The sequence below is a fragment of the Pinus tabuliformis genome, chromosome 6, assembly GCF_031772625.1.
Source record: "Pinus tabuliformis cultivar Carrire ecotype Pingquan chromosome 6, CPIR1, whole genome shotgun sequence".
NCBI lineage: Eukaryota > Viridiplantae > Streptophyta > Pinopsida > Pinales > Pinaceae > Pinus > Pinus tabuliformis.
In genome coordinates, this window is record NC_142292.1 from 1790879911 (window position 1) to 1790891435 (window position 11525).

At 35.9% G+C, this 11525-nt stretch overlaps 1 protein-coding gene across 1 annotated transcript; it reads right to left on the reverse strand.

The window, feature by feature from the left end:
- Positions 1 to 268: 268 nt before the first annotated feature.
- Positions 269 to 11172, reverse strand: LOC149266168 (putative sucrose-phosphate synthase 2). The gene is given in 12 exon segments (XM_089407370.1): positions 269 to 563; positions 2013 to 2140; positions 2404 to 3372; positions 3644 to 3706; positions 3873 to 3926; positions 4030 to 4206; positions 4356 to 4487; positions 4605 to 4742; positions 5040 to 5738; positions 5948 to 6011; positions 10472 to 10755; positions 10984 to 11172. Coding segments are annotated over 12 exon segments (3192 nt in total).
- Between the last annotated feature and the right edge of the window lie 353 nt (positions 11173 to 11525).

The following is an 11525-nucleotide window of genomic DNA, read 5'->3' on the forward strand; positions in this document are numbered from 1 at the left end:
AAAGATCATTGCCTGAAATTAAGTTATCCTCAATTACATACATTTGAAGCCTTTACATATTAGTTTTTGTGCTTGTGCCATTTTCTTATTATTTGAAAACAAATTTCTCCATTACAAGCAATGACATAAATATATAAATGTTATATGAATATATGAAATAATAATGTATTATCCAAACTCTATTCTATGGAATATAATTTCCTTACAAGTGTTCTTTCATGCAGGGGCTCAACTATCTCCTATCCATGTCTAAATTTCTTAATCTCATTCAGAATTGCTTCACAATTGTAACCAGTTTAAATTTCTTAATCTCATTCAGAATTACTTCACAATTGTAACCAGTTTTTGTAGAAACTATATTTGGGCTCTCAGAAGGGAGAATGTCTTCTCTCTGATAACCACCACTACCTCGTAGTAGTTTCTCACAACCACAATCCACTGCACCTTTTAAAATTATGGTTTTGTGTGAGCCCATTAGCATTTCTTCGTAATCTGTATCGCCAGTTTCTCCCACAAAGACATGCATGTCTACTATGTCCAAGCCCTATCGAACAAATAAGTACCTATATTACCCATAATTACCTTGTTAGTGGAAGAATTAAAAACTTCTCAAAAAGATATCTATGTATACTTCATAAAACATAAAACATCAAGGCATATGATAATATAATAGAAAAACATGCAACCTTTACCAGGTTCTCTCACACAATGTGATAGTCATGAATACACGATGGTCATAGAAAATGATGAGGAAAAGGGGACAACAAAGAGATAATTCAAATTTTCAATAACAAGATTACACACTCTATTTACTTCTCATTTTCAATGAGAAGTAAGGATTTAGAAGTTTTAACATTTTCCACGTGTCCAATCAAGCTGACGAGAGATGATCATTTTTCAAAAAGCTTTTGAAATATTAAAAGTACCTTTATAATGGTTAGCATTTTTTATTGGAAAAATTTATGATAAGCAATTAATGCTTTACAACGAACAAGTCAGGAGAACATTTTATTTTATTGGTTATTAAATGTATACTAAAGAGTAATTGCATAGAATTATATGAAAAAAAGATTGTACACTAATCTAGATCACCGGCAAACAAATTTACAGATAAGGATCATCCCAAAAGAAACTTCAAGCAACCCCTTAACATGGGTGAAAGAATAATATTTTCATTTAATTTGTTATTTTTATTTTTGACACTTAAAAGAATATATTTTCTTTTTTGAACCCTCAATCTAATTAGTTGGATTTTGAAATTGAAAACCATGATTTTTCATTTCTCAAATCTATCTTTAATCTAATTAATCGGAGGATTATGACTTTCAAGAAAATATTTCAAACATTTCAAATCAAGATCATCCAAACAATTTTTTATTCTTGAAAAATTAAAATTCTTCCCACCCAAATCCAATTACAATATAGACCCCACCTAAGCCATATAAATATAAACTCACATGTATGATCCAGTAAACCATGCTACTTTATATTCTTTTTTTTAATCTAGGATAATCCGTAACTGGTGAGAGTTATCCATCAGGTTCAAATCCAACTGCTGCCACTATAAACCTAGGCTGTTTAGGATCAAATCCAACTACTGCCACTATAAACCTAGGCTAGGTGCAATAGCCTGCAAGCCACACACAATAGCAATTAACTTATGTCTCAACTAGTGAGAGTTATCCATCAGGTTCAAATCCAACTGCTGCCACTATAAACCTAGGCTGTTTAGGATCAAATCCAACTACTGCCACTATAAACCTAGGCTAGGTGCAATAGCTTGCAAGCCGCACACAATAGCAATTAACTTATGTCTCAACAAGAGACGAGACGTCAGATCGTGGGTCGCTTACTCTTCTAGCCAGGACACAACAGGCCATATACTCAATGAGATTTGAACCTCCATCTTATAGGTTTCACCCAACAAAACTTACTATTAAACCCTATATCAGTGTTACTTTATATTCCTATGGGCATGAGCCTTTCTATTCCTAAGGGCATAATAAGCATACCTCAAAGCTTGTGACCGGGAAGCGAGAAGAGGAATCACATGTAATTGCGTGGAATTTCGACAAAATATCGGGCCACATCTGAGACCCCGCATTCTTAACATTTGACGAAATTCATCCACCTTCCGAACCTAAAAGCACAAACCCACTTAGTGGAGGATTCGATGAAAAAGAGGGAGGCCAAAAACAAATACCGTTTACCATAGATGATTGTCTTTGGAAAAAATGACCAGTGCATGGCATAACATGTCTGTTCAAAATTTTGACCTTAACCCTAACCAGTAATAATAATAATAATAACCTGCTTCGAAGAGGATTTTAATTTTGACCTTACTTAACCCTAATCAGTAATAATATAAATAACCTGCTTCGAATAGGATTTTAACTTACATACCCTTGTTGAATCCTTCACAACATATGCTAGGCAATGCGCATTACTACGCTCTGCATCCTCAAAAATAACACGCTCCTGTTTTCGTTGGCCATCTCTTTCCGGGGCAGTTAATATGGACATTGTTTTCCTCAAGCCTTCCCCACCCCAACGATAGTCAATGTGGGACTCATAATCTGGATCGGGGCATAGTTTCTTATTTGATCCATCATCCGGATAAGCAGGAATCGCTGAATAGTAAAGTTCACTCCCACTGCTACAAATTAAAGCATCAAATTCATGAGGCAGTATATTGCCAGAGTTCAACATCCCCAGAGTCTCATCAACTGTTAATGCAGTTGATAGTACAAGACCCGAAAATCTTGCTGTTGTTGCATTAGAACGCACAGCTTTGATTATCTCCTGAATTATTTCCAACATATGGGGAGAAACATTGCCACTGTCATCATAGCAGTCCACAGCTATAACAAAAAGCTTCTTCTTATTTCTCAGTGCAGGATACTTGTTTGAGACAATCAGGTTATTCGCTGGAGCCCTTGGTTTAGGTTCAGTTTCTTCAATGTTAAAAGATAGCGGCACCCTTTTCAGTTTATCCAAAATAAGTTCTGGGTCGCCCTTTGATGCCAGAAGTTTGTCAACTTCGGTAGAACTATCCAGAGAGCCATTGACGGAATATTTCTCGCCATCGACAGAAAACCGAAGAGACAAGTCGTTCAAGGAATCACCCATCGGTTCCTCGTTCATAGTAGAATCCATTACATTGACAGTCTGCCACTGAGGATGCCTCATCCTGCATACAGCTACCCGAGACAAATATTTTCTGCAATGTTCAGGCCACGAGAAAAGGTGAATGTTTCTCAACCCATTACGGCGACATTCATTCCATAGGTTTTTGTCTCCTATGACTTTCAGCAAAGCATTTGCTATGGCATTCTGATCATGGGGATCAACCAATAGTCCATTGTTCAAAGTCTGCAAAATGTTTCAGAAACAGAAATTTTATTTAGAGTTTCGCTCTTTTGCAACATGTTTAAACATCAGATTTGAAACTAATAAAAATTACTGGAAACTTAGTTTGCTCCTCAAAATTATTGCCAGAACCCAATTAACCAGGTAGAAACTCATAATATTGGTCGGAAACCGCACCATCCAATCTTTCCCTAATTCTTTTTGCCATCGTACAAGTATTAATTGCAAGACACCAAATATCCAAATTGGTTTAGTAGGATATAAAATACTGTACAGTGTGTATGTCCACAGGTCCTCCATTCTTTGTAGCTACCATCGGTAAACCATGCGCAGCTGCCTGCCAGTTACACAGCAAATTTTGTACAAATAAATTCAAGTTGAACGTAACTTATAAAGTCCCCCAGGAAAAATCTGAACAGACACTGGGCCAAAATCAATAAATAAACTTTCGCAAAAACAACATACGCTTAGGTACTAAAATGTTGCTTAGAGAATTTCTATACCTCAATGAGAGTGAGACCAAAAGGTTCCACCAGAGCTGGATTAATAAACACACCCTGTTAAGAAACAAAAATTAATTTAATACTACAAATAATTTACTCTATTTATGGTAGGTAGTTTCTTCCATAACTAAAATAGAGTCTCTGGAAACAAAACCACCTTTGTTTTTGCAGCGAGACGGTAAATCTCTGGAACGTCTGATTGCTTGTGATGCTTTGGGTAAGCAACATGTCCATACAAGTCATACTTATCTATCAGCTTCAAAACAGTTGTTAGAACAGCTGCATTACCTCCCGACATTTCATCTATATCATCTCTGTTTCCCATTACGAGTGTCTGCATTAACAATTTTATGTGTAGTTTGTTTATGATTTTGTAGACAATATGTGAAATATGGACATTTTTGCATGTGCATGCTGCACAAGATATTGATGCCAACATAAACATCAAAGTCATTAGATAAGCTCAAAAGTAAAGTTTCTGACCAAATTTGCCAGCACTTTTAATTGCCGACATTCTCCAAACGCTTTAACCAGAGTAGTGAGATTTTTTTTGGGATCAGGTCTAGATAAAGCAAGAATCATGGGTTTGTGCGGATTTGTGAAAAAACGCATCACCTGTGGCCAAAACATAATTAGAATGCAGGTCAAGATGACATATACTGGTGGAGCAAAGCTAGCTATGAAATCAGGAAATGTCAGCTGACGCGTATTGGACTGATAAGAATGATTTACCTCGGACCATATGCGTGGCAAGGCTCTAGGAGATGGGTTACCATCACCATTGATCAAACTTGCAAGGTCTCCATCAGCTTCTGTGGGCTCTTGGTCTGAAACGACTACATTGCTGAAGTCCATACCGGGAGGTATAACCTGGAAAAGAAGCAGCTCAGCAGTCTCTCTTTCTAGAAAATATCATATCACCAATTTCAGAAAAGTTAAATAAAAGACTTGACTAAGCTTCCTTCCAAGCTAAAAACTGAGAAATATTATCCATAGATACTATGTTTCATTATGTAGCATTTCCATATATACTTTTTTCCTGTTACATACTAAAATTTGGAACGGCTCTGTCTGCACAAATCCTCCTAGTGCAACTCAGGCCAATGCCAACCCATTTGGAATTATGACCGAATAAATTTACGTAAGTGCTTGACAAACGTAACTCACCACCATTCGGGGCAGGTAACGACCATGACAACTCACTTTTCGCTTTGCACGGGCTCTCAAAATCTTTTCAAGTCTGACATCAAAACCATCATAGAGGCCCCATTGGCCTACAATTTCCTGCTCTGTACTCGTAATTACAAGCTCTGCAGCATCCAAAGATCGTTCTTCTGCTTCAATACGGCGCATTATTTTGTAAGTTGCATTGATGTCCTGTTTTGACTGCCTACCTTGCTCCAAAAGCTGCTCAAGTTTATTTCTACCAAGGGAGTGACCAGTCATAACCATCGGAACATTCAGAGCTCCTGACAAGACTGCTGCAATATCACCTGCATCCGCATAATGTCCATGAATAACATAAGGCCAAACGGGATCACCTTTACCCGTTTGATGCCCAAGTGCTTTGGACATGTTCAGAATGTGACCTAATGCCCCGTCTACAAATTCTTGAATGTAAGGCCACAATAATTCCTTGCGAATATATTGATCTCGTGGACCACAAGGGATTCTTATGATATATGCACCACTGCTTTCCCCACCACCATGCCCATCAACATCAAAAGTTCCTGAAGACAACATTTCTGTTGGCTCTCCATAGCTCCAATCGACATCTGGAGAGGAAAACTGGCGTGTGAGTAAATCGACACGGTATACACCAGGCATTGTTGACAATGCTCTTGCAAGTTCTACAACATATTTAACCTGAACAATACGAAATATGAAGCAATCAGTAAGACTGTTGAAAATCAATTCTTATTGACCATTCAAAATTGCATTTCCTCTGCAGACACATTCATTGCACAAATATTTTTCTATCTGAGAGAACAAAAATCTTCGAAAAGCCAAATTTCAAAGCATATGCAACATGGGAAAATACAGTCTCACTGCAGGTAGAATAATAAAATACATACCTGCCCGCCTGTATCAGAATCTCTACCCAATTCCATGTTTTCTCCTCTTACTAAACCATGCAAGCTGCACAGAACAAGAGAAATATATAAAATAATTCCCCAAAAAGAGCAATGAAGGAATTAATAAGTGCTTCTAGTTCTGATTTAATATTAACTAACGAATTTTCATCTGTCATCTTAATATAGTGAAAGGGTTCAATTATTTTTGGTACAATTAACAAACTGACAGTATGCATTTAGTTGAAGATAAATAGTTCTGTAATCTTATTAAGTTAATGATATCCGTTCTTTTCCAAGCACAAAAAATTCCTGTAATCAATAATTGGAGCATTAAAATTAAACATGAGAAGTGCTAAAGCTGTTGGGCTAGAACAAATTCCATTTCTAGCTACACCATCCACATCTAATAAGGGATAAATTATGCATAGGTTGATATGAGTAAACCCTGAAGAGGCCTTAAATAAGCTTTGGAGCATCTCTAATGTATTCATTTGTTGTTAACTGCAACGAAAAACTATAAAATGACCCAATTAGAAGAGAGTAGAAAGAATTATCTTGGGAAGCTTCAACAAATTGCTTCCGGGAAGTAGCAGATACGTAGGCTTTTTTTATTTCAAACTCAAATTGCAAATGCAAATTGTATTCATTAAGAGGAAAAAAATTCAAATATTGAAAAGCGTTTTACAAGTGGCATGGGGCAAGAGAGGAGACGCTCTCTATCAAGCCTCCTGTCTTTTACACACTACAAACTAGAGGAGAACACATTTCAATGGCATCAAACAATGAGAGCGTAATGATAAGAAATCCAAGGCCTTGTCGGTATATTTATGGCTCCAACCAGAATTGGGATAAACATGCTTAAGCTTAGAGTTGCACAAACATCTAACCCCTCTTACTCCTCTTTATCCTCCACTGTTTTGGAGATGGAGGGAAACTGGGATGACCTTTGAATATGGCATCACAATGATTACTCTCACCAAAAACTAAAAGGAGACTTAACCAGAACTCTAAGTTTTATTCATATGCTATAGTTTTCAAGGCTATTTGAGCTCCTAATATTTCTGGGCATAGTATGAGCACTCGGCTGTGATTTATGCAGAGAGAGATCACAACCAATCACCATACTGGCACAAAGTTCCACCTCAAGGAGAGAGGAAGTTCTTAATCCAATACATTTTCAATTAATGATAAATAACATGACCAACCTTCAAGATAATTTCAGTTTATCAACTTGAATTTTACATGGCTGGCAACATGTGTTCCAGCAGCAACGTTGTCAGGAAAGCCAAATACTAGTTCGACGGAGCTAGTAAAAAACCAGGCCCATCACCATTGAAATTATGTTCTTAGATATATAAATGTGCTACGTATGTAACTGCACCAATTGATACATACTATAGAAGTTAAGTTACGCCTCCTTTGCACCCAGTGATGCTACTGCTAAGAAATTTTATAAAGATAGCTTCCAGCTAAAATGAAAACCGGTACCTTGTACAATTCTCTGTTTTTTTTTTAAAGAACGATATACCTTCCATATTGCATGAAAAAGAAGCGACTGAAGCTTCCTAAATCAATCATAAGTAGTATCTTATGTATCCATCTTAGTATCCACAGCTGTTAAAGCTCCAAACATTTTCATTATATTCTTGTATGAGTTCAATGTTGTCTGGAGTGGATATAAAAGTAGCTTCCAAGAGCAGCAATGAGAACATGGCTAGTTTATCAAGCTGCACCTTCTAGTTATACTGGTATTCTAAATTTTCCTACTGTTTCTTTAGTGTGTAACCATGCAATAAGCATTTCACAGATTCGCTAGAAGAATTATTTGGAAGCAAACGGAGGAACAGGCCATATTTTACCTGAACTCCCTTGACAGTAGAGATGCAATAATTAGAATAATCCAATCCCTTTCATGACAATAACCACAAAGGCTACCTTCAGTTTATTCAAAAACTTATTTCATTCAAACTAGCCTAATGTCGAGATTTGTGAATAAGGTTTAATATACTATAATATAATACTGTTTAACCAATAATATTAATACTATTAATAAAGTTAATTATATAATAACAATAATTATTAATAAAGTTAATTATATAATAACAATAATTATAGTTATTTGTTTTAATATATTATTGATTGGTTATTACAATATAAATTGGTCAATTTTATATTTATTATATTTGATAGTAGATAATATTGTTTAGTGATAGTTATTTTAGTTAAAATAGCTAAACCACCAAAGAATAATATGGGCTACCAGCAAAGAATAATATGAGTTATCATTAAAAAGAAGAGAGAGAAGTGTTATGAGATCACTATAGTTTCGATGATTTAACAAGTCAAGAAGGTTGGTAGCATGGAAAATGTTCAAACTTATTTGATTAATCGTTGAGAAATCCAAAAGAAAATGTTTTTCATCTTCAACTCCCTTAGTGTCCCAAAAAGATAGATTCTTTAATCCCAAAATATTTAGAAATACACCAATGCCTAGTTTCACTCAAAAGTTCATAAAAATTAGTTCTCATATTTAAAATATTCATATTAATATTATAGTAAACTATATTAATATTAACATTATCAATATTAATAATATTATTAATAATCATTTACAATTTGATATACATAATCAATCATTTAATACAACATTGATAAATATTTTGATATATGAATATGAGTGTCATATCAACCAGATTATTAATGCCATTGGGCTAGTACGGTGTGATAAACATACCATCATAATAATAGCACAAACATAGCATTATAAAAATGTTAGAATTGAAGATAGCTAGCTCAAAACCCTCTATAAAGATCCCATGAGACTCATGTTTTTTACAACATGCTTCTTATTATTACTATGGCAAATATGCTTCTTATTATAAAGATCCCATGAGACTCATGTTTTTTACAACAGGCTTCTTATTATAAAGTCCCATGAGACTCATGTTTTTTACAACACGCTTCTTATTATAAAGTCCCATGAGACTCATGTTTTTTACTATCGCAAACATGCCCTTTCCCACCCCGAAGTGTTACATGAAAACACCACTTTGCATCGGGTAGAAGTGTTAATTATTCGAGGAATATTGAGGTATCGATCCGATTATTACCTTGTTTCTTTAACATAGAAGTCTTCTAAAGTTGACAACACTTCTTATTCTACGAACAAAATCTCGCAGATTTCATATTACACAAAACTGACATAAATCATACCGTCCTTTAATTTTGAGAACCTAGCGCTCGGCCGACTTGCCCTATTTTCATGGATAGACATTGAAGAAAAACTTCCTGAGCATTTTGGTTAGCTACCTCTTGTTTTGCTAGTCGAATATTTTTGTACAAAGTTGTATGGTTATGCTTTACCTCCGTAAGAGTTGACCAACTAGCCACTTCCATGCCATAAATAAATTTGGTGCTAACCAGGGATTCCAGTCCGAAAGCGATTTAAATCTCTTTCATGCGCCCACTATAACGACAAAACTATATGGTGAACCATAAAAAGTAGGTTGGAGTGGTTTTTCAAACACGGTTTCTTTGAATAATGGTAATGATAGAACTTGCTAGGGTTTCATGAAGAAGGCTCTCTTTCCCGTTGTTTGTGTTTGTACGGTTTCTTAAAACTAATAAAATTTTATCGCCCACAATTTTTGGGAGAAAGGCTTTCCTCAAAAGCAGAAAGGCTTGCCTGGTTAGGCAAGGTCGTAGCGATTTGCATCCTGCTAACTTTATGTCAAAACCATGTAGTAGCAAGTAGGCTGTCTAAAGTTTCAAAAAGTCATTCATGAGAGTTGGAATTTCAAAATAAATTTACCTATCAAATTTGATAATTTTTACATTTTTTTATCTTTTTTCACCATTTTAACAAATTTTTATATTTCTTCACAATTTTAACAAAAAAATATATTTGAAGTATTTGCAATTTTTTTTAATTATATTTGACGACCAAGTCATTTGTGACTGACATTGGCACTTCTATGGAATCTGTAATTTCCACCGTGAAAATCCTAATTACTGATTTAGAAAGTTTATGGAAAAATAAAAAATTTTGGTGTAAAGGTAATTTTCACTATGAAAATCCTAATTAATTACTGAGTTGGAATGTTTATCGAAACCTATAAATTTTTGTTGTAAAGGTAAACATGTTCAAATTCCATCCCTGGTACCCACTGTCACTTCAGGATTATAAGCAAAAATGTCTACATGGGACAGCATGTTAGCTACAATGTTCGACTTGATGTCGGTTTCCCATGTGAAAATACTAATTTCCACCTCCACAAAAGTGAAAATACTAATAACGTTGACCTTGAAATCGGTTTCATATAGAATATAGATAATTCATGGCGGTTGCCTGCGTGCGACCTAAATATTGAATCGTGGATCACCACACTGTTACAGAATATAAAAGGACAATATGCAGTTGTCGTAGAAGAATATTCTTTGTATCCAGTCCAGAAAGTCCCGTAATCAAAAGAAAGAAAACGATGACAACAATGGAAATAAAATGAAGGGTACGGTGAAAAGTACCTTATGAGCACAATGTACAGGCGCTTTCCCTTATTTTCATTAGACAAGACCTGCAAGTCAGAGAAGTTCCGCGAAGTTCCCTTCGGCGTTTCGCTGCGGGTGGCAACTTCAGCTTTTTCATCCGCCGCGTCTTTCCATCCTTCCTCGCGCTGGATACGCCTCTTGGCGAGCCTCTGCGCATCGTCCCACTCGATCTGTTTCTGTCGACGTGTCAGGTGCCATATCCTCCAGCACATATTTTGGAGCCTTTTGTTACGTTCCAGGGAGTTCCCCATCGCCACCACCTGAAAGCAACGAAGCCAGAAGGTAGTTCCATGACTATTTCCATGGAAGAAGACGTGAATGATATAGATATTTCAAAATTTTAAACTTCAAAATCCTAACGAAAGCCTCATTGCTTTGGATTATCTTTTAAGACGAAGGTGGTATCTTCTTTCTTTTACTATGTATGAGTACATGGACCTTTATTATTATTAGTAGTATCAGAGGATGTCAGGAGTGGAGTATTTGACCTTTTTCCATGTCCGATGGAGAGCGGATTCATCGAAACCAGTAACGACTTGCTCCACAAAGTACTTTGTCGGATTAAAACCTCCGCCATCACGAACCGTAAGAGAAGTTCGAGTCTCGGGATCTGTAAATCCGGCGCCAGCATCTAGTATTGCCTCAAGATAACCGTTTATCCAATCATTCCTATTCATTTTTCGTAAAATTGAAAGACTCCGCAGACGATACAGGCAATAAAATTAACCCAAAAAAGAGCTCAGCAACTGAAATCGTCCAGAAATTTGAACACTGCGTGTCAGCAGCAGCAGATGTTTAACAAACGCTGGCGTATAATAAAGTGAAGTGAAATGAAACAATAGCTTTGAGGACATAAAACTCCACTATATATTTATACAGACGTCGAAGAATTTCATAAAAAACGTGGAAATCTCGGTATCTTAAACGACTCCGGAATTTAATGGACATTGTAGTCTGCAATAATCTGCCCACGTAGTCACGGCTCTCGGGACTAAATTCCACGCCTCCAAAACACGCGAAAAACTTTAAA